At 43.4% G+C, this 24,905-nt stretch overlaps 1 protein-coding gene across 1 annotated transcript in view; it reads left to right on the top strand.

The window, feature by feature from the left end:
- c1ql3a (complement component 1, q subcomponent-like 3a) overlaps positions 1-24,063 on the top strand; it is a 44,389-nt gene extending 20,326 nt beyond the window's left edge. The window contains exon 2 of the mRNA XM_076721416.1: positions 23,481-24,063. Coding sequence (XP_076577531.1) covers positions 23,481-23,660 — 180 coding nt within the window. The 3' untranslated portion in view covers positions 23,661-24,063. The remainder of the gene's footprint in view (positions 1-23,480) is intronic.
- The last annotated feature ends 842 nt before the right edge of the window (positions 24,064-24,905 follow it).

Genomic DNA, 24,905 nt, shown 5'->3' with positions numbered 1-24,905 from the left:
ACAAGCCACCACATCACCCGGGGATCCTCTTTTCAAAGCTTTCCAAAGTTCAGGAAGAGAGAGTGCAGAGCCAAACCAGTAAAGACTGAGGCCACATTTGTTAGTGTTAACTTCTTTTTTTTCCTGTCAAAAAAAATAAACATTTATATTGGACATGACACAAAGTACTGCAACTCAGTACTTTCAACACAATAGATAAATCAAAAAATCAAAAAAACACTACACACTTAAATACCTGAGAAACTACAAAATTCAAAGTGCAAAATGTCACTAAATTAATAGTTGTGTGTGTGTGTTTGTGTGTCTGTGTATTGCACAGGCTATTTTGGTGATTTGATGGACTTGATCATGGAGAAGGTCTTTGTTGACCCATCATCGTACAGAGCTGAGATTCTGAAGATAAACGTTCTGCCGGACGTGTCTTCACAATAGGAGCATGCTACAAGGAGGAGGTCATCGTCAGCTACGTGCCAAATTCTGTAACAATGTCTGTAGGAATACCATGTAGCCGAATAACATGCTGAGTCAGTAATTCAGTGGTCTCAAAGGCAGATGGGAGTTTGTGGAGGGGAGTGGAGTGAGTATGACAGTATTACCCTTAGAAGGAGGCAAACCAGTGACAAAATCCACAGCAATGTGGGACCAGGGTCTTCCAGGGACAGGCAGGGGATAGAGGAGGCCAGCCGGTACCTGATGTGAGGCTTTGCTCTGTGCACAGACGGTGCAGGTGGCGACATACTCCCGGGCGTCTGCCTCGAGAGACGGCCGCCAGAAGTGTCGATGGAGCAGGGAGATGGTGCGGTTGGTTCCGGGGTGACAGGCGAGGCGGGAGGCATGTGACCAATGAAGGACCTGCAAACGAACTGACGGAGGGACAAAAAGTTTATTAGTGGGTCTGTTACTTGGGTCAGGGTGTTGTCGTTATGCCGCTTCCCGAACTACACCCTCAATCCCCCAGGTAAGGGCTGACACCACCCGATCAGCAGGCAGAATGGTATCGGGGGGGTCTCAGGCTCAGACGGAGAGAACTGACGAGAGAGGGGGCGTCAGGTTTTGTGTTCCAGGATCCCAGTCTGTACGTCAGAGAGAAGTTGAATCAACTAAAGAACAGGGCCCACCTGGCTTGCCTGTAGTTCAACCGTTTCGCTGTCAGATTCAGATTCAGATTTTATTTGTCACATACATACATAATGCAGTGAAATGTTACAGTCGGCTCCATACTAAGTAAAACAAACAAACAAACAAACAAACAAAACACACAGAAACAACCCACAAAGACAGTAACAGACAAGAAAACAATACATTCAAGATGTCTGGAGGTTATTGCAAATAGGGGAAAAGTGGTGAACTCAAATATAATAAGTACTTGTGCCTATTTTTCAAAGGTGCTTAATCAGTGCCATTCAGAAATCGGACGGCTTAGGGAAAGAAACTCTTCCTGAGTCTCTCAGTCCTTGCCGCCAATGTGCAAAATCTGCTTCCTGAGCGGAGCAGAGAGAACATACCATAGTCTGGGTGGCTGGGGTCTCTCAGGATTTTGGTGGTCTTGTCCTTGCACCGCTTGATATAGATGTCCCCTAGGTTAGGGAGTTGCCCCCCTATGGTGCGTTCAGCTGAATGCACCATTCCCTGAAGAGCCTTGCGGTCCTGCATCGTGGTGTTTCTGTACCAAGTGGTGATGCACCCAGTCAGAATGCTCTCAATGGTGCTGAAGTAGAAGCCCTGCAGGACTGTTTTGGATGCTCTGAATTTCTTCAGCCTCCTGAGATAGTACAGTCTCTGCCTTGCTTTCTTTACCACGGTGTCCAGGTGGGTAGACCATGTCAGATCTTCGGTGATCTGGACACCGAGGTATTTGAATGTATCCACCCTCTCCACATGGGTCCCATGGATAGATAAGGGAGTGTAGTCCCGTGCCTGCTTCCTCCCAAAGTCCACCAGCATCTCGTTAGTCTTGCTGACATTGAGGTGGAGATTATTACTGTGGCACCACTCGGTCAGGCACCTCACCTCCTCCAGGTAGGCTGTTTCATCATTGTTATGGATTAGGCCTACCACTATGGTGTCGTCAGCAAACTTAATAATGGTGTTTGAGTCTGCGGTGGCTGCACAATTGTGCGTGTACAGGGACTACAGAAGAGGGGACAGAACACAACCCTGGGGGGCCCCTGTGCTGAGGGTGAAGGGGAATGAAGTGTGTCTGCCCACTTTCACCACCGGAGGTCTCTCTGTCTTGATATATGCCACATTTTTATGATCCGTCCACACTTCGAAGGGCTGTTCAGTTCCCTCCAACCAGTGTCTCCACTCTTCCAATGCTAGTTTCTCGGCCAACAGCTCCGGTTTTCGTAGTTTTGTTCTGCAGGGGAGAGATGAGAGGGAAAAAAGCATAGGGATACAAGCGGTTTTCTGCACCTACCCCAACATCCAAGGCATCCACCCCCACAATGAATTGCTTGTTGGGGTCAGGCCGTACCAGTACCGGCAGTGTTTCCTCTACATTCATTTAGGAGTGGCGGGCCGGCATTCCTAAATCCTAGCCGCCGCTCCTTCAAATTTCTTTACTTCTTTATTTTTATTTTTTTGTCGCAAATACACCACCAACACATGTCTCCACCTGCACAGCAGAGTCCGACGTTAATTAGTTGCAAGAGCGCGGCCTTGAAATTTACATCACGTCAAGCACCCAGGCACCAGGTCAGACAGTCAGAGGAGTGTCACCACCTGACCAATGGTGACACAAGGAACTGGGTCCCCGGGCGCCGGTTGGATGGCAGCCCACCGCTCCTGGTCTGCCGCGGAGGAAGGACGACCAGGATGGGTTAAAGGCGGAAGATAAATTTCACCAGTGCATGGCGTGTGTGTGGGCATGATGCATGTATCTGTGTGACGAATAAAGGGGATTGTCCCTCTGATTCTTCTTCTTCTTCTATCTTGGAAAGTAAGGCAGCGACTTACCGGAGGAAAGGTAGACTTATTAGTTAAGTTCAATAGACATTCGCAAAATACTGATGACCAGCTAACGTTACGTGACATATTGGTAGATCAAGTTAATTGGGCCCGGTGGCAACTCAAGCTACGCTTACACTTAGGGAAAATGCATATTTTCATGCGGTTTGGCCTCTCGTTTACACACAAACGGAGTTTTTTCATGGAAAACAATCATTTTTAAGAACTCCGGCCAAAGTGGAGATTTCTGAAAACACTGGTTATGTGTTGGCATGTAAATGGGGTTAAACGGCATTTTCGGTTCTGAAACGTCATAACATGCGACTGAAAAAACATCATGGGAGTGACCTATGTTTACACTCTCATGCATAGGTTTGGCATAGTTATGATGGCGCTCGATGGCGCATTTATCCAGGTTCATGTAAACCACAAGATTTTTGAAAACAATGTTATGTGCACAATGTTATTTGTTAAAACAGAGGGGCTAAAATATCAGTTTTCCAAAATACCCTGCCCTAAAAGTAGCCTCAGTGTTGTTAACGTGAGCAAACTAATTGATAGCATTAAGCTAATATCTACACGCCATGATGTAACTGCTGACTGCATTTTCAGATGAGCATGTTCAAATATTTCTCTGAGAAAGACAGCTGATGAAGATGACGCTAGTCAGGTATCATTAGCCTTTTACTGACTCAAAAATGATGATGGTTAGGTAAAAAATTGTGTCCACACTTGTAATCAGATGTGATGTGAGTGTAAATTATCTAACGTTAATGTTTTATGTAATTGTATAAGACAAGTAACATTGGACAGGGAGGAGCAGTGGAACAAAGTGAAGGAGAGCTGAGTGAAGGAGCAGGAGAGCAAAGTGATGATGCAGCCTCTGAGCCTTCAATAAAAAACCCAGAAAAATTGATTGTTCTGTTCTGTTTGTTGAAGGCTCTGTCTGCCTCGTCTGACCAGCTAAACTTCACTTTAGTAGAAGTTACCCTCGTCAATGGGGCAGCAATTTTACTATAGTCCAGGACAAACCTTTGCTAGAAGTTAGCGAACCCCAGAAATTGCTGCAACTCCGGGCCACTGCTCCACTGCTTTCAGCTTCTCTGGGTCGACTTTCAGGCCTCCGTCCTGAATGATGAAACCGAGAAAAGACACAGACTTGACATGGAACTCATACTTTTCAGCCTTAACAAACAACTTGTTCTCCAGTAGGCAAGTGAGCACCTGCCAGACGTGAGTCTCATGCTCCTCAGCAGAACACTAAGTATCGGGATGTCGTCCAGGTTGACAAAGACAAATCAATTAATAAAGTCTCTAAGAATGCTATTTATGAGGGCCTGAAACATGGCTGGAGCATTGGTGAGACCAAACTGCATTACCAGGTATTCCAAGTGGCCCAGGGAAGTGTTGAATGCTGTCTTCCACTCGTCCCCCTCTTTTATTTGAACCAGGTGGTAAGCATTTCTTAGGTCCAATTTTATGAAGATGACAGCTTCCTGGAGAGACTCAAAAGCAGAGTTCATTAAGGGCAGAGGATATTTATTTTTAATAGTGATATCACTGAGACCCCGGAAGTCAGTACATGGTCTGAGTGTCTTGTCTTTCTTTGCCACAAAGAAGAATCCAGCCCCCAGAGGTGAGGATGAGGGTCGGATAATCCCTGTTGCTAGTGAGTCAGTGATTTATTGCTCCATTGCCTCTTTTCGGGTCGTGACAGATTGTATTGACTAGTGGGGAGAGGAGTGCCTGGTAGGAGGTCAATGGAACAATCATAAGGCCGATGCGGAGGTAGAGACAGAGCACGCTCCTTACTAAATACCTCCTGAAGGTCATGGTACACCGAGGGAACGTTGGAGAGATCTGGAGATTCAGGAGAGTCAGTGACAGAACTGGAAACTCCGCTAGCCGGAGGACTGGCTGAGACCGGAAAAACCTGTGGATGGCCCTTGTCCTCAATCTCATCTTCATTCACAGAAGGAGTATGGGTAACCACTAGAGAAGGTTGTGAATCTGCCCAGATGCGACCCCCAGCTAACTCATTTCCCAGAATTACTTGCACCCCTTCAACCGGTAGAGCAGGCCGCATTCCCAAAATAACTTCACCTTTAACCAGATCAGAGTACAAAACAACCTTATGCAAAGGAGCAGGGACAAAAGTCAAACCCATACCTCTAACCAACACAAACATTTCCTGTGTCTGTGTCTGATGAGAATGGCAGCACTGATGACAGAATGAAAGAGTTCAAAGCTCCATAATCTCTCAAAATCTTGACAGGAGTTTTCTCATCAGACCCTGGTAATGATATAAAGCCTCTGGACACAAATGGGTCATAACCTGGATCAATTTCTGTGGACATGTCAGTTTCAGATGAGACCCCCTGCGAGAGTCCAGGCGATTCCACAGGAGAAGGTGCAGGCTCAGCAAACTGGGAGGCAAGATCACTTAGTATGTTAGACTTTGTGTGCTGGGAACTGCAGCAATAGCATCAGCCTTCTCACCTAACCGTGCTGGAGTAGAAAGGGCTACATGATGGTTTTACATGATGGTAACCTTGTGATTTATGTTTTGATTTCAACACTGGACATTCAGCTTTCCAATGACCTTTACCAACACAATAATTACAAACCCGACTTCCATCCAACTTACTGCTACTGTCACTTGACTTGAAAGGGGGGAACTCACTTCCTGACCCTTTCTGATGACCAAAAAACATCTCTCTATGTCGTTCAACTCGTACTTTATGGGTCAATGCATACTCATCTGCAATGGCTGCTGCTTCCGTCAAAGTTTTAGCATTTCTTTCACTCAAATAAGTAGCTGTACGCTCTGGAAGAGTGTAGTGGAACTGCTGCAACAATAACAGCTCACACAACTGTTCAAATGTGTGCACCTCAGAGGCTAACCTCCATCTACCAAAAAGAGTGGACAGCTCGCGTGCAAACTCTACATAGGTCTGTTTGTCATATTTTCTTGCACCTCTGAACCTCTGTCGATAAGCCTCAGGTACTAGTTCATATGCCTTCAGCACTGCAGTTTTTACTTTTTGAAAGTTTTCACTATCTGCTGTAGACAAAGCAGAATAAGCTTCTTGGGCCTTCCCAGTTACAGTTTTTCTCGATTGCTAAAACACAAAACCTGGTTCCTGTAGCACAAAAACCCAAACCTTTTTGTCATTCCCAGAAGCACACACACATTTCCCATAACCAAAAACACAATTCACCTGTTTCCACACATGACTCAATATTAAAAACACTTTCTGCAAAACCTTACACAAAAGTGGCCAAATAAATCATTCATTGTTCATTCAGCAAACACATGCTCTCAATAAAACACTCAGCCTAAAAATTGTTAACACACCAATCAGAATTGGGGGTCAATAAATAGAGCCTAGAGCAGGGCTGGACTGGGACAAAAAATCGGCATGGGCATTTCGAGTCTGGACCGGCCCACCAGGTATTGATGGGAAAAAAATTAATCCAACTTTCTTAACTGGTATCTTTACTCTAAACAAAGTGGTAAAAATAGTTGTCATATATTACTGTATATATACAGTACTTAAAGGAACACAAAAGGCTGCTATGTAGAACTATGAACAATGCATGATGAAATCCTGAAAAATGGGACAGAGAGGAACACAAATTAGGTAAATTTCAGAATGTACAAATGACAAATTGCGCTTTAGTGATATTTTCATGGACTATGTACTCACCATATCAATAAAAATTACCCAAGACCTCAGCAGCAACAACACTCAACGAACAGAACAGAGTATTTCCTCAAACATGGCAACCTTTAAAAAGTGAAAGGAGACAGAGAAAGGTGGGAAAGAATGAAACTTGATGGACTTGCTCTGATGATCACAATACTGATATCTTTACTCTAGAAAATGAGTTGCATCATGTATTTTATACAGTGATACTTACAGCAAAACACAGTCCTCAACAGTCTTCAAAAAATGAGTGGCAGCATCCTATAGGAGACAGTGAGGGGTTAAGGCTGGATGAAAAAAGCTGTTATCATTATATTGTTAATAATAATAACAACAACAATAATAATAATTATCATCATCGTCATCGTCATCGTCATAATAATGTAACAGTGAAAGAGTCAGGTGTCATGGCGCCCCTCAGCGCCATTCACAGGAAAGTGGCTCACTCGTACCTACAGTATTCTGTGTTAAAAGTTAGCAAGCACAACGACAATAAACTATCAACCAAACATGATTCATATCTAACCCAGCAGGTGTAGACTGCAGTTCATTGCTTTCTTACCTTCAGTTCAAATTTGGCGGCAGCCACGGGTCTCTCCTTCTCCTGCCTCCCCCTCTTCTCATCCAGCTGATGGCCACATCCGCCGTCATCACCTGCTGGGGCCAAAGTAGAAGCTCCTGCTTCAGCTCCTCCAGGTCCAGCAAACATCTGTGTTAATTTAACACATTTGGCTGCCTCAGCTTGAAGGGCTTGCCTTTTTTTATCACGTAATTTCTCTGTGCCTCCTTTCCGCTTTCTTTTGCTCTCCATGTTCATTCGCCTCGCTCTCTCTCACTGTATGATCATTGATTGACATGGGGGGCGGGCATCAACCCTAGGCTGTAGGCTAATTGGTCCAGCCAAGAATCAATCATGACTGTGGACCCATTACCAGCTTTGTTTACCATGAGGCGACGGCCTATGTCGGGCTGTTGGCCTGTCGGCCCACCGGTCCATCGGCCCACCAGGCAAATGCCCGGTGGGCAGATGGCCAGTCCACCCCTGGCCTAGAGGCATGTTCATGTCCTTTGGAACAATGGATCCCAACCATGCAGAGGTTGATGCTGATGCTGATGAACCTGTATATGTGCTCAATATGGTAATGCTGTGAATAAACCCTATTCTTGACATTTTGGTGGCAGCATGTTAGTTAGATGTTTGTACTGTTGGGTGTGAGTTTTTAAAATTGTGTGTGAAGATTTGAGAAAATGGTGAGTTGTTCGAGGAATTGTGTCTTAAAACTCAAAACTGTAACACACATTGCAGCAGCAAAGTCTGCTCAGAATCACTCCACTTCCTGTTTTTAGCCAACCTCTCAAAAAGCAAGAAAATTGTATGGAAGGAACTGGTCCTACCAGTATCCCCTTGTGTAACTGCTGAGGGATCAAGGATCTTACCCTCCTTGATCAACTCCAGCTTGTAGTGTTCTAATTTCAGCTTTTCCATTTCAAGAGCTTGTTCTTGTGCCTGAATTCTATGCTCTCATTCCAGAGCCCATTCCTCATGCTCCAACTCATGCTTATGCTGCAACATTAACAACTCCTTTTGCTTTTCGAAAGTCAAACCTACCCCAGCTATAGGCTGCACAATATTTCACAGGCTGGTCAGGACAACTAATCTGGGGAGAAACTGCATCCTGTTTGTCCATTTCTTTTACCCCAGCAACCAAACCCCCCAACTGAACCATCCCTTCCTTGATTACCCCGAAAATGCCATAATGCTCTGCTATTTTTATCAAATGATCCTTAGTGAAGGCCTCCAGTCGCTCTTCACTTGGATTCTTCACAAATTCCTCCACAGCAGACATTACACAAACCTCAACTGTACCACACTGACCCAACATTCAAAAATCACACAACTCCTCAAACGTTACCTGCCCTAAACCACAATAGCTCCCCTGTCACTGAGACAAAACTGACACTTTTTTTTGTTTGTTTGTTTGTTTTACCGTCTTCAGCCCAGCACAACAGCCACCATGTGGAACAACCTTTCCCCTAGCTGTCTACCTAACCCATAACTGGCTAGCTGACTCAACCCTAGTCTTCATGCAAATAGTGGCGGTGGGAGATTTAAACACAAAGCCCAATGACTCGGCCAGGCAACCAGCAAGCTGGCGACCGACCTCAACAGTCATGGAGGTGTACCCTCAGCAAAAATGCTCTGGCCACACTACTGCACAAAAAAAAAAAAAAAAAAAAAAAAAAACTATAACAAAAAACAATGAATCCAGGAATGGATGTCGTTCTGATACCAGGAAATGGGAAAGTTGTGAATCAGTAAGTGGTGGTGAAATTTTAAACAGGGGTGGTTTAAAATTGCACCAGATCAGGGGCAACACAAAATGAAATAACAGTTTCTCAGTGCAGGTAGCTACCACCTTACTGGTATAATCAACTGGGAGCCCTGAACCTCAATCCAAACTAATCTGAACCACTTACACCTACCAAACACTAGCAAATATTTAATATGAAACCAAGGATCCAAGATCCTGGATGAGCCCCCATTTGTTACCAACCTGGCTCAAAGGTTCACAACAAAAGGAGAAGAGTCCACACACTGATGTAGTGCAACAAAATATTTGTCTAACTAAACATAACACAACCTAAACTGTGTGAATGTTACTTATCAGTGGTGTAGAGTGGGTGTATGTGTGAGTGGTAAATAAAGGAACAAACTCAAAACAAACTGACTTCCCATGGCTGCAAGAACAAAAGAGAGAGGGCCTCTAAGATGGCCGCCCTATTTATATCATCCAGCTCCACCCTCTCAAGGTGCAGCCAACTAGCCGATGGCCTGGAAGATGCTTGAAGGCTACAGAGAGGTAAAAATAATAAATAAAATAAGGGAGGGTTAGAAAAAGGCCGTCACAGTATGAATTATGTTTCGTTTGGGTGGCAATGCTTGGTAGAGGCTTTTTGCTGAGTTTCTCCCTGTCATTCTGGTATGCTACAACTGTGGGCATCTCACGCTGCCCCCTATACAGGCAATATAGAAAGGTGTTTTTTGACAAACCATTCAGAAGTGTCCTGCTGAATTCTCTTAGTCTGAGGTTCTGTAGGAGCCTCCCCTCCTTCACGATCCGATTCAGGTTCGAACATGTACGGTTGAACTAGTGAAGCACTCGGTTTGTTCATTGCCGCCATGTCCGCAACTTTCACACGGGTAGTGCTATGTGAGTCTATGCTCTCCCTGTTACCACGCTAACACTTTATGGGTGGGGCAGCAGCAGCTTGTTTGCATTTGAAGCTACAGACACCAGAAACAGCGCATTCTGAAAGGGACTGAAATAGAGGGAAGTAGAGGGGGGTGAGAATCTTTCCCTAAAAGCCATTTCCAGCATACAGCTTCAAAAACATGTTTTATGGAAATCGTAGACCTATGTAACTTATTGAAAAACCTTCATAATGTGGCACCTTTAAGGAGTCCACATTTAATTCTCCTATCTTTTTATGCTATTGTAGTGGTTGTTTTAATTTTTATTAGATTTTTATGTTTAACTCCTCTTGTCTGTACTTTTGGTTTACTTAATTTATGTGGTTGGGGGGCAGACACAGTCCCCATGGAATGTTGGGTGGGTAACTGCTCTAAAGGAAACACAGAGAAGTGTGTAGGACTGCAGCTCTGCCTCCTGGTCTCAACTCTGAGTTGTCACGGGTTTGGTTCATAAATTAAATCGGTCAGATTTCTAGAGATGAGAGCTGCTCCATTGTGGGTGGATGCCGTCTGTCCTAATCAGACCAGGTCTTCCCCAGAAATTCTGCCAATTATCAATGAAGCCCACACCGTTTGCTGGACATCACCTCGACAGCCAGCAATTGAATGATTACATGTGGCCTAACATGTCATCACTGGTCAGATTTGGTAGGGGTCCAGAGAAAACTACGGAGTCCGACATAGTCTTTGCATATGTACATACCGATTCCACATTAATTTTAGTGACCTCCGATTGGTGTAACCGGGTGTAATTACTCTCGATGTGAATGACAATCTTAATGTATTTACGCTGATCCTTAGCCAGCAGTTTCAAATTTGATTCGACATTGCCCACTCTGGCCCCCGGCAGGCATTTGACTATGGTCGCTGGTGTCGCTAACTTCACGTCTCTTTCGGTCTGTCGCTGAGTAGGGAGAACCTGTTAGAAACATGAAGTGGTTGGTGGTGCCCGTGGGCCTCAGCTCGGGGGAGTGCTTCCTTCGAACAGCCACCCAGCTGCCCTGGTTTCCAGACTGCTGTCGAGGGACGGCTAATCAGAGCTGCACTTGGTCTGTCTGCACCGGCTACGGGGGCCTGGCTAACTACAGCTAATGGTTTGGTTTCCATGGTGAGGAACCATACGTCCAATTCACTAAGCCTCACCTCCAACTCACCAAATAATCTACATTTATTTCATGTACCAGTATCGCTAAAGGTGGCAGAGGAGTAGCTAAACATCTGACACAACAAGCAGGAGAGAGCCGGAGAGGGAGAGAGAAGCCATTGCTAGCTGCAAGGCTCAACTGGTGTAGCTAGCAGAGCAGACAAGCGTGTAGACAAGTAAAATTAGCAGTCACTTAATATTCCAGACACTGTATGCAATGTCTTAGTCTTAGCTGGAGGTACTATGAGAGACTTTGACTCTCTGGAAATTCCCCTCGCGGGACAAACATTTTATTGTCCAATATTTAGTTCAAGTCTATTTTTTTACATTTTATACAATGTCCCAGAGAGGATGTCTGTGTGTATCTGTCAGGATGGTCTGGATACAATTTACAACAGGCACTCATTAACTTAAGCATTAACAAAATACTGAAGTTTTCAAAAAAAACAGCAGCAATGAAGAGATGTGGTTCACGTGCAGAAGGTCACTAAAATTGACACAAAAAAGAAAAAGAAAAAAATGCTGTTTTTGCATATTTCGTGGCTCAGCAGCTCACTTACTGATTCACTTTTGACAGCTGTCATTGCAAGAGCAAACATCTGGATTCAGTACCTGTTTAAATGGCTGGATTGGTCCTGATCTCTATCCTGTTGATCGGTTGACACCCTTATTTTAATTTCAGGTTGTAGATGCTTATCTATCATCGCAGGCTATCTTTTGAAATTTCTAGAGTCACTCTGGGCTATATAACTGGAGTTTTGGGTGTACCTGGGCACATATTATCTCTATCCTGGTTATGAGTCTTATCCCTGGTGTGGATAATGTTTACATGGAACATTAATAACTTGGTTATTCATGCATGACTCTTAGACAACAGTGTGAACAAATGAACCATGGGGTCACAAAATATCTGGCAGTTAGTGGCGGTATACTGATTTTGTCAACGTCACCAGTGTCATGGATATTGAAAAACTGTCATTACAGAAATGAAAGTTTTAGCATATTAAAAAAAAAAACAAAAAAAAAAAAACATGCTTTACTGTGGATGTGATAACATGCTGGTAGAGGGCTACACATGTACACAAAGAACTGGGGTGACCTCCACTAACTGCTATTTTCCTCACTTTAACTTCGACTCCAGTCATAGAAAGATGTGGAAGGTAACATTTTAAGCAATAGACACCAGTTTCTTTGTTGTTGTTGTTTCTGAACCCATGTGTGATCATGAGATAAGTCGCATGTAGTCTCACTAGTCAAAAGTGACTTTTATTGTTCTGGCAAAAAATAATAAAAACTAAGCTTGAAACACACCTTGAAAATTGATTGCTACTAGCGTGATGGTGGTGGTCTTGAGGTATGTGGGGACTGCTGCCTCTGCCAGTGACAGGTTGAAGATGTCAGTGAAGACCCCACCTAGCTGTTCTGCACAGGCCTTGAGCATGCGGCCGGGTATGCTGTCAGGGACAGCAGCCTTATGGACGTTCACCCTGCTGAGTGCAGAACGCATGTCATAAGTGGAGAGCGTGAGGAGTTGTTTGTTGTCCCAGTCGAAGCATAGAAGCATAGAAGATGATGAGCTGTAGGCCGCTGTGTCGCCAGATCTGAAGGCAGTGTTACGTTCCTTTAGTAGGAGGCGGACTTTACTGTTCATCCAAGGCTTCTGGTTGGGGAAAGTTCTTATATGTTTGTGGGTGGTGACGTTGTCAACACATGTGTTAATGTAATCCAGAATGGAGGAGGCATATGAGTCAGTGTCTATGGATCCTGAGTCCAGTGTGGCCTGGGTGGCAAACATACTCTAATCTGTGTGTTGGAACTGGTGCTGGCGTCCACTCCCTCTGGCCATACTTGAGCAGTCCTCACTGATGGCTTCACACATCTGATGAGTGGTATGTACTTGGGGAGTAGGAACAATGAGAGGTGATCAGACTGTCCCAGATGGGGGAGGGGGTGGCTTTATAAGCCTCAGGAATGTTTGTATAAACATGGTCCAGGGTTTTTGTATCCTCTGATGGGGCATTCTGAAATTTGGGGAGAACAGTGCTCAGGTTGGAGTGGTTGAAGTCTCCAGCAACAATAAAGGCTTAAACTAAAACACTAAACTGTCATTTTTAATTGAAATGGTCTCAAAAATCTGAACACCATGTCTTCTGGGTCATCGCATTTTATCCGTCTTAAAAGGGGAGTTCTCATTTTTCATGTCTCACAGTATTTGCAGTAGTGGGTTTATTATGAAAGCAAACCCAAAAATGACCAATATACCTCTCCAAACAACCAAAAGAGTCAACACAGTAATAATGGATATGTCACTTACAAGGAGGAGGCTGATCTATTTATAAACTTGAACCTTTCGGATAGCTGAACAAGTATTTAAGTTCTAATAAAGCAATGTATTTGACACACTAAGAACACTCAAACATTTAGCTTGTAAAGCTTGCCGAAGGATCTTCTCAAAATTAAGAGTTACAATTCCCAACACGAGTGAATTCCAGTTAATTCAGCTGGAAGGCCCAGCTCAAGGTTACAACGTTTTCCACAAGGAGCTCAGGGAGATTTGGAAATCAGTGCGTTCCAGGTAACTGTATTCACAAGAGGGATGTGAAAGATCTTTTTAAACTTAAGCATAAGTTTCAACGCCAAAAATGTCATCATGATTTGGTTTCTGAGGCTTGAAAGTAGAATGGTAGATAATGTGGAGATAAGTTTGTCCTTCAATTTTAAATATGACACCATTCTTTCCCATTCAGTTATCAGCAGGACAGTCAGCAGGTGATTTCATAAGTTGAAAATACAGCAGCAGAATCCACAGAGCTGGTGGTGCCAACCAGAGAAGTTGGGACACCGTATAACAGATAAATAAAAGGGAAAGTGACATTCACTTAATCAGAATCAGAATCAGAAAGCTTTATTGCCAAGTACGCTTTTACGCATACGAGGAGTTTGTTCTGGTGAAATTGGTGCATGACACATCTACTAAAATAAGAGCATAAAATATAACAATTTAAATATATATACACAAGTCTCTTTTTTGTTGTTTGCTATTTTCCGGAAACACAGTCTGTTTTTCAGAAAGAAGTCCAAGTTGAGCGTTAATGTAACGCATAGAGTAGTATTTATATCAATGTGACAAAATGAGTCCGAGGTGGAATGTGAAGAGTGTCGGGGGGTTCCGGGCCTTGTTGGTAAGGCTGCCAGCAGACGGGAAAAAACTGTTCTTGTGGCGTGAGGTTTTGGTCCTGATGGACCGCAGCCTCCTGCCAGAGGGGAGTGACTCAAAGAGTTTGTGTCCGGGGTGAGAGGGATCAGCCACAATCTTTTCTGCACGCCTCAGGGTCCTGGAGGCGTACAGGTCCTGAAGAGATGGGAGATTGCAGCCAATCACCTCTCTGCGGACCGAATGACACGCTGCAGCGTACCAGACAGTGATGGAGGAGGTGAGGATGGACTCAATAATGGCTGTGTAGAAGTGCACCAACATTGTCTTTGGCAGGCTGAATTTCTTCAGCTGCCGTAGGAAGAACATCCTCTGCTGTGCTTTCCTGATGAGGGAGCTGATGTTCGGCTCCCACTTGAGGTCCTGGGAGATGATAGTTCCCAGGAAGCGGAAAGACTCCACAGTGTCAACAGTGGAGTCACAGAGGGTGATGGGGGCAGGTGAGGCTGAGTTATTCCTGGTGTCCACAACCATCTCCATTGTCTTTAGAGCATTGAGCTCCAGGTTGTTCTGACTGCACCAGGTCACCAGGTGGTCAACCTCCCACCTGTAGGCGGACTCGTCGCCATCAGAGATGAGTCCGATGAGGGTGGTGTCGTCCGCAAACTTCAGGAGCTTGACAGACTGGTGACTGGAGGTGCAGCTGTGTGTGTACAGGGAGAAGAGCAGAGGAGAAAGAACACAGCCCTGGGGGGATCTGGTGCTGATGGTTTTAGCGTCGGAGATGTGTTTCCCCAGCTTCACGCACTGTTTCCTGTCAGACAGGAAGTCTGTAATCAGTACAAATATATATGTAATGTTTTACCTCATCAGCTTCACTGATTATTATGCTTATTCTGAATTTGTTACCAGCAACACATTTTAAACAAGTTGGCACAGGGGTAATTAAAAACTGGGAAAGTTGTGGAATACTAAAAAAGATACCTGTTTGGAACATTTCACAGTTAAACAGTTTAATTGGTAATATGTATTGTGATCTATGTCTATATAGGAGTTCTTCGGGAGGTACTTTGTTAGACATCAGGCAACAATGAAGAATACCTTGATTTCAATGGTGAGGAATGAGAGGGTTCTGAATTATCCAGACAGTCTAGCAACTCTCCATTGCTGGGCTACCTTTCTCCTTCCTCAGGTCACTGAGAAGAGCCTTCATAGATGGTGAAAGAGCCTGGCACACCTCTTTTTGACCTTGTATGGCACTTCAGTAGATCCTGGAGCTGTGCTTTTTCTTGTGTTTTTGAGGACCTCCTGCAGAGTAGGCTCCTTGACGTCAAACTCAGTGGCGGGGTCTGCTGAAGTGCCATACAAGGTCAAAAAGAGGTGTGCCAGGCTCGGGAGGTACTTTGTTAGACATCAGGCAACAATCCTGAAGAATACCTTGATTTCAATGGTGAGGAATGAGAGGGTTCTGAATTATCCAGACAGTCTAGCAACTCTCCATTGCTGGGCTACCTTTCTCCTTCCTCAGGTCACCGAGAAGAGCCTCCATAGATGGTGAAAGAGCCTGGCACACCTCTTTTTGACCTTGTATGGCACTTCAGTAGATCCTGGAGCTGTGCTTTTTCTTGTGTTTTTGAGGACCTCCTGCAGCATAGGCTCCTTGATGCCAAACTCAGTGGCGGGGTCTGCTGTTGTTATCAGTGCTTTGCATTCCCCTAGCAACTAGCACTCATGCTCCGTCACTGTAGAAGTTGTTGAGGTGCTGATCAACCTTCTCTTTTGAGCATGTCAGACGTCCTCAGGGTTTCCACTTTTGCAGCTGCTAGGTGAAACCACAGGGTTTGCAATGAAGGCTGCCCATTCCCTGGCCCTATTTCTGGTTCTTCTCTCAAGTCATTCTGCTCCACAGGGAGCAACAAAGTTCTTTTTGAGGATGTACTGTAGATGTGATTTTAGCTCTTCCCTGAGTATAAGGATCCTCATCTCCATCCTCAAGGTGCCAACTGCTCATCAGGAGCAATAACCACACTCCACTCACACCTTGATGGCACAGCTATCTGGAGAAACTTGGGGTTCAGTATCTTGCCCTCAAGGTGCAACCGGCTCATTTGGAGTGATAACCATACTCACAGACCAATGGCACAACTATCAGGAGCAGTTGTGGGTTCAGTATCTTGCCAAAGACAAGACACCTGTAGACTGTAGGGGCCAGGGATTAAACCGCTGACTGTCTGATTTATGAACAACTGCTCTACACATCCCCACAAATCACGTACTGATGATGATTGATAACATGGGTTGGCGTCATTGGTCAACATCACCTTTGGCTGTGGCTTAAAGGATCGTGTCCACATCCTCATCAAACTGGAGCCACCTTCTCTCCTTACTAGCTGCAGGCCACTTCATCTGACAACAGTCTGACATTGTGCTTGTGGGTGGAGATTTAAGATGAAGATTAAGACTTCCTTTATTAATCACCCAACACAACACAACATGCATATGCTATGCTTCAGTGAACACAACAACACTACATGCACATGCCATGCTTTTTGGTGAAATTGCTTCATCCGCATATAACCCATCCTGGAAGTCCTTCCTCCGCGGCAGACCTGGAGGCGCCTGGGGACCCAGTTCCTTCTTGTCACCATTGGTCAGGTGGTGATCTTCTTGCATGTTTTTAGTAGTTTTTTATGGAGGATACCCCAGGTGAACACGGGGAGAACATGCAAACTCCACACAGAAAGGCCCCTTTCCTCGAGCAGCAGACACTGAAGGCATGGTGGAGGACACATCGAACCCGGGACCTTCTAGCTGTGAGGCGACAGTGTTACCACTGTGCCACCAGACTGTGGTACTTGGAGGTTCAGGGCACTGTGGGTTGACTCTGGGCCTGGCTCCTCCTTTGTCTTCTCCTCTAATTCCACCACCTGCGTCTTATCTTAGCTTGATGAATCTTCAAGTCACGTGGGTTTTTGCAGACCTTGCCACATACAATTCTTAAACAGTATCTTAACACATTTTTCCATAACAAATTATATGAATAAATGAATTTTAGTAATCATGACATTGCAGTTGCATAAAGGTGCATTGGATGTGCATGAAATTCCCTTAACATCAGTAACACATAGTCTACACAAAGCCTACTTCTGTTGTTAATTGTCCAAGATGAGGTTTCTATAGATACAACCAGACCCAGAGTTATAGACAAATTTCTGGGAGCACCACTGCTTAATACTCATATAGGGACAAGACCTTAAGTAATGCAATGTGATGTCATGTGATGTGATACATGGGCATTAAATCATTACTTCTTTAATGAGACCTGCAATGGTTTGAGCAAGAGACATGATATTTTTTTCCTGTTAAACCAGAGAAACTGTCACGGCGGGAGGAAGGAAGGCCAGGACCCAGGAGCAGAGGCGTAAAGAACCAAGGTTTATTTACAAAAGATATAACAAAAAATCACCTGAACCAGGCACAACGTTAATCAGTGAGTAAAACAGAAAATCACCGTGAAAACGGGAAAAGGAGACAAAAAATCAAAAGAGCAAAAGTAGCAAAATAATATAATGAAAAATCACTGGAACAACCGGGAGACCGTCAAACAATGAACTAAAGGCGACTGCAAAAAACTACAGTGACTATCACAGGCACACAGGAGGAGCGAGACGAGAGACGAGCGATCACGCAGGAGAGCTTGTGCAGCATGGAACCAAGAGAATAGTCCGGCACAGGAGTGGTGCATGAGGTGGCTTAAGTAGCTGCGTTAATGGCTGATGAGGTGCAGGTGTGGATCCTGCACCTGCTCCGAGGAGATCGGTCCGCCTCTCTCCCGCTCCCTCCTGCTGTGTGAAAAAGAGAGAACAGAAAGCAGTATCAGACATAGGGAGAGCAAAACTGACCCGAGACCACAGCCGTCACAGACACAGTGCAAACCAGCAAGCTCCTGTAAAAAAAACACTGATACATAAAGATATGTGTAGGCTCCCCTTTTGCCTGGTGCATTGCTTATTCTATCTGTATGTATTTTGATCAATTCTTATTCACCATCTTTGTTGGTGATTTATAGAGTGTGAAAGTCACATTTCTGAATCAGACCTTCCTGTTGACTCCAGAGTGTGCTGTTACAACCAATCATAGTGTCTGATTCAGAAGCTTGGCTTTGAGTTCTGTTTGTGTTCCCAAACAGAAGCTACACAGGATTATTCTGAACTCAAAGTAGAGAGAGAGAGAGAGAGAGAGAGAGAGAGAGAGAGAGAGAGAGAGAAAAGACTTGAGTTGTTTTTTCAAGGTGAAGGTGCAGATAACTGCACTGTAAGTAAGTACTGTAAGTAGTGCTATTGTGATATCATCCAATTTGTAAAGGATTATGTAGGCTACAATGTAGGGGACTTTGATTTTGGACTGAAGACATATGATGATGATATGATGATAACACTGCATGAGTGTGTTTCCCTGTAAGCAATACTGATCAGATAGCTGGATAAAGTAAATGTTCAGGATGCAAAATAAATACACTATTACTATAGAATAATATAGGGTGGGAGTAAAGTAAAGAACATGTATAATCTGTAAGAGAAATATCTCTGTGACTGTGGACAGAAACTGCCACGATGCATATCATGTTTAGGGATATACTTTGGCAGGTAAGCAAGAAAAAGCAAAGAAGACACACAGACTATGCCCAAAAGAATGACCATGACTCATAAGAAGCTAGAAACTTCAAAATCACTTCTAGCACAATATAAAGAAATGCGTACAGTTTTCTACGTTAAGTTTTTGCTTAGATATTTTAGTTTTAATTGCTATTTTGAATAAAACAAGTAAAAATTCAAGTTGCATTGATTTTTTTATGTTTTACGAGGTGATACCTCCTGTGAAAGTATATAGAGGTCCTGTGACATATACAGGTAGCTGACATTTGGAGAATTCTTGAATGTGTAAAACTTGATGATGCCATAATAAGATTATAATTTTGTAAGACAAAACACAAAAGTATGCAAAAACAGAAAGGTCTTAATGTGGGTTTCAGAGGCTTTTAACCAGTGGTGTTTCTACAGTCTCTATCTGTAGCCATCTATAGAGCAAATCACAGCCATTATTCACAGCCACAGCCAGTGGGATAATACAGCAATGATTACTACTGCAATATTTTTCCAAAGTTTTTCAAACAGAATTTTAACTCTTACTTTAATTTTGTGTGCAGCTGTGGCTCAGGAGGTTGAGGATACTGCCAGTCCTGACAATAACCCTTGCTAGAGAGGTCCAGATATTCCAAAGAAATTATGTTTAAAGTTATACAGGTATTTCATCTTCACCCTTGTCAGAATGACAAAACTGAATACAATGTGTAAATTACCCACCACTTGCATATCCATTACATCACGTTCAACTGGCAAATGCCTTTGGCTAAAGCTACTCACAATAAATGCATTCAAGCTTAACTGAACAAGAGTTAGTTGTCATCAAAAAACAGATACAACTCTCCCAAAGTTAAAAATGTGTTAAGTTAGGGTTATTGTTTCTGGAATTCGGGCTGCTTTGGTGAGAGTGATGTAATGGCTGTTTTTGGTTAAACAACATGGATCTTACTCTTTACAAAAGGCCTCTCTCTGTAGGGATCCTATCAGTGGAAAAAAAAGTGCTTTTGGTGGATGTACATTGACAGTCAACAAATGTACGGAGGGATTACCTTATAGCCAGTTTCATGGCTATTGGCTGCAGTGCTCTCACTTAATACTGGAAAAACAAGACTCACTTACGCATGAAAACATGAAAAAATAGAGTCCATAATTAAATAATATGCAACCAGAATTCCTCCCATTTGTCTGTTGTGTGTCCAGGACATGTGGAGTGGCACCAAGTGGAAACTATGCACACAATGTCACTTTCATTGACTGAAAATTAAATGTAGGTCAAGCTGATCATTAGCAGATAATTCAACAACACGGTCAAGGACATTATTTTATTTGTATTTGAGCCTCCTACTAGATGGTAGCGGGGCGGTCCATGGTTGGGGTGGGAGCTGTCACTGCTGATGCTGCATGCCCTTCTTAGACACTGCTTGTGCTGGAGGTCCTCGATGGCAGTTAACTGAGCACCAGTGATGTACTGGCCACCCTTTACAGGGCCTTCCACTCAGAGACTGTGCAGCTGCTGTACCTGAGTTGCGGTTAGTCAGGATGCTCTCAATGGTGCAGTGGTAGGAGTTGACCAGGATTTGACCAGCCACTTAACTTTCCTCAGTCTCTTCAGGAAGCAGAGATGCTGTTGAGCCTTCTTTATCAAGGTTTAGGGTCCAGGAGAGGTCCTTAGAGATGTGGATACCCAGGAACTTGAAGCTAGAGAAACGTTCAACTTCAGCCCCATCGATATGAATGGGGGTGTGACTGCAGCCTTTGGTTTTCCTGTAGCCCACGATGAGCTCCTTGGTCTTCTTGGTGTTGAGGGTTAGGTTGTTGTCGGCACATCACATCACCAGCTGCTGAATCTCATCCCTGAAGGCTGACTTGTCGTTGTTGTTGATTAGGCCTATCACCACGGTGTTTGCGAACTTGATGATGGAGTTGAAGTTGGCCAGTGACAGGTTGAAGAGTGTGAGGGGCTGTTCATCTGGGCGGGGAGCAGTTTTGATGGCGCAGCTGCGTCACCAGATCTGAAGGCAGCGACACGTTCCTTTAGTAGGAGGTGGACCTTACTGTTCATCCAAGGCTTCTGGTTGGGGAAAATTCTTATCTGTTTGTGGGTGGTGTAGGAGAACAAGAGACCTGCATCCCTTCAACTTTAAACCTTTAAACTTCAACCTCCACGAAGTTTTGCCATACGATCATCAACCTCTTTGGACCAAAATCCTGCAGCCAGCCTCAACCCATCTGTCTGGGTCGGATAGCCACTGAAAGAGCCGCTCCTCTTCTATCACCGTCACCAAAGGACCAGCCCCTGAAACATCTCTCTCCAATATTGGCTGTCAACACCGCGACTCGACTGGTTCTTCCCATTGGACAGCAGTGCAGACCAGAGCGACGAGCGACAGCCAGGGTCCATTTGGGTCAGTTTGGGACAGTCTGTAATCGGAGCACCGCTGGCACAGAAGTAGGCATCCTTCATGCTACATTGATAAGAGTTGGTGTCGTAGGCTGTAACAATCTCAATTCTCATTAGACTCGCTTAGTCATTAATTCAGGAAATTTACACAACATTTGCGTCCTCATTCTCCTCAAAACTTCTTCTCACTATCGCCAAACTCATTCATTTTATTATCCTGCTATACCTTCTTCATTCAGTTGTTTGTATTACATCATATAGTCCATATCATTCATCATATCATTCATTATTCATATCCATTTTCCCCTATTGTGCCAAATAAATAATACTTTTCACTTAAGTTGTTGTCAGACAGTGGCCTTTTCAGCTAGAAATAGACGATCACTGTATCAAGACCTTATGCTTCAGATGATGAGACTGATCCACCACTATTTTCATTAATTATTATTACATAAGCATCAAAAAAGAATAAACATCCTACTGATACAATTAATGTTGGTGCTCCTTTCTATATTAACAAGTGCAAACGCATGCTGGTGCTGGAGTGCGACGTCTGCTCCCTCTGGTCATACTTTAGTAGTCCTCACTGACAGCTTCACACATCTGATGAGTGGTGTCTACTTGGGGAGAAGGAACAATCAGAGGTGATCAGACTGTCCCAGGTGGGGGAGGGGGTGACTTTGTAAGCCTAAGGAATGTTTGTACAAATATGGTCCAGGGTCTCCTCTGGTGGGGCATTCTGACATTCTTGGAGTGGTTGAAGTCTCCAGAAACAATAAAGCCTCCATCAGAATATGCAGTTTGTTGTTTGTGGATAGCAGCATACAGTTCATTCATTGCTAGTTTAGCATTAGCATCATCACAGTGGATGTGAAGTCTCTAGGCAGATAAAAAGGCCTGCACTTGATCTCCAGATTAGCAGAACAGTGGCTCCCAGTGATAACAGAGTCTGTACACAAAGTTTTGTTCATGTAGATGTACAGTTCTCCGCCCTGATCTTACTTACAGTGCTCTGCCGTTCTTTTCACTCTGAAGACGCAGTGTTCATAACTCAAATGTATTTAATTATGCACGACATGACTCCACATTGATGCTGACATGCAGGTATATGTAATGCCACTGACATACTAAAGAGTATACTGTACAGTAGATTCAGACTTGTGAGATGTGTCTCTGTCATCACTGTCTGAGTTGTTCTGTCCCTAGATTTCTGTGCTGCTTTTGGATGTTCAAATGAAAGAAATGCCAAAACTAAGAAACACCAGTGTACAACAGGGAATAACATTTCACAGATGAGAAGTTGCTTTACAGTATTGTGTATTGTGTATATGGATGTAATGCTACGTGATCACATTAAATGATACCCTTGAATCTACACTTCTGTGAATGGGCTGAAGCAGAAGATCAGCCAAGATTTGTTTCACACTTCCAAGCAACAATAAATAAACAACAGTAAATATTTCTGTGTGCATTGAAAAATATTTATGTGGAGAGAGTTATTTACATAAAAAAAACAGAAAAACATTGTGAATCCTGTGTGCATTCATTAATATCAAGACTGATCATAAGCAAGACATCATGACAACTACTGACAAGATAATTTTCTTTGTTTATTTATTATTGATAGTGACAGTAAATATACAGACAGGGAACATGGGAAGAAAGAGAGGTATGACATACAGCAATCTTCCCCAGACAGAAGCTGTGTCTTGAACACAAGGTCACCAAGCCCCAAAGAATGAATCCTAATATCTGTACCACCATCATGCCAAAATTCCCATATTTCTTGTAAACAGTAAATATCAAAATCTGATGGAAATGGATGGTTTGGGAGACATTTATTAAACCCTTTTAAGCTCATCAGAGGATAATCCATTTACATTTGTTTTTGAATGTTGATCACCTTGAACACCTTGTCAACTCCAGCCAGGTCCAGTGGATCCGTTCAGCCACATCCTGCTGTCCATCAAGCACTTTGACTGCGTGTATAGCTCATATCTCAGTCTAGGTAGATACATATATACATGTTCCAGGAGGCTGAACGACTACAAAAATGTGGTGGAAAGAGTCAAGGTGTAGACATAGTGCAACACTGTCCTAAATATGGGATGTCATGAATATCTCAGCTTCTAATGGCCATTGTCTGGGCTTTAGACTTTTTGTGGTTGATGTGTAATTAACATGTATGGTTTGTGCATGCTTGTCTGCGTATGTGCATTCCTGCAGGTGCGTGCCAGTGCCATTGCCCAGGATGCGGACCAGAACTATGACTATGCCAGTAACAGTGCTGTGCTGCATCTGGAGCCAGGAGATGAGGTCTACATTAAACTAGATGGGGGCAAAGCTCATGGGGGCAACAACAACAAGTACAGCACCTTCTCTGGATTCATCATCTATGCTGACTAGACACCAACACATTCATGCCCTCAGCTATTTACAAGCCTTGTGGCCCAATCCTTCTACAGATTTTCCCTCATTAATAAGACGCTTTATTTTCTCCAATTTGCCATCATCACTGTCTTCAGTACAAGTGGCTTTGGACAATGACATGAATGAAATGGGGAAATTATATGAGCTCAGACCTCTCTTTATACCATTACATCACACATAAACTTACAGCTGATGTGTTTATGTTAATATAGTGCTGTCACAGAGTGATGGAGGTGAAGGGAAGAAGGAGTAGTTTGTGTGTGTGCATGTTGGAGGCTGTGGGCAGAATGACAGATAGGGACCCTTCACTCCTAAATCTGATTGGGCCATAAGCTTCCTGTCAACAAACAACATTTAAGCAAATAATTAAAAAAAACAAAACAAAACAAAAAAAAACCAACTATATTCATGGTGCAATTGTTGTCAGTCAGCATTTGTGTTTTCTTTCTTTCTTTCTTTCTTTCTTTCTTTCTTTCTTGATATAATGCTGTGAAGATGGCAAGAAAGCTGGTAACACTTGAAGTGCTTTATGGTACACTGGCAGCAGATTAAAATTCCCATTCTAAACATAATTACCTCTTGCATAGATTAGAATCATTGACAAAGTATTTCTTAACCCTAGTACACTAACGTTAAAATTAGTAACACCATCACTAACGCCGGGTGTATTTTACCCGATATAATATCCCGAATAAAATACAGTTTTCATCAATTTATGTAAAAGTACAACACTGTATGCCAAATTGTAGTACTCTTCTTTAATTTCCCAATATACAATTTCACATAAAATAAAAAAAAAGGTACCATGGGGGACCCTTTAAAAAGGCAGCAAAATTATTGAAAAATCAGGTAATTCTTAACAAGAAATTTCCAAACAAAAAAAAATAACTCAGACAGCAGCAACACAATGAAAATCACATGACAAGAATTGTGTGGGTGAAAATCACCCGACGTTAGTGTTCTAGGGTTAATTATGTATAATCAAAAAGATTTACTTTTGAAAGTAAGTGCGTCCATACACTTTACACAATTTCGTGTTCTGATTTTAATATCTGTCATTATATAATGTGGTGATTCGTCAACATAGTTTTGTAGCACCACCAAAGTGTAATTGAAATGCTTTCATCAATGTGTTTTACACATTGACATCCCTTAAGCCTATTCCATATACAGAAACACTGTTGCTTAAATCTTACTCACATAAACTAAAAACTTTGAAAG

The sequence above is a fragment of the Chaetodon auriga genome, chromosome 21 (assembly GCF_051107435.1).
Source record: "Chaetodon auriga isolate fChaAug3 chromosome 21, fChaAug3.hap1, whole genome shotgun sequence".
Classification (NCBI taxonomy): domain Eukaryota; kingdom Metazoa; phylum Chordata; class Actinopteri; order Chaetodontiformes; family Chaetodontidae; genus Chaetodon; species Chaetodon auriga.
Note: the sequence above shows the minus strand (reverse complement) of the source record. Positions and strands in the feature narration are given on the sequence as shown.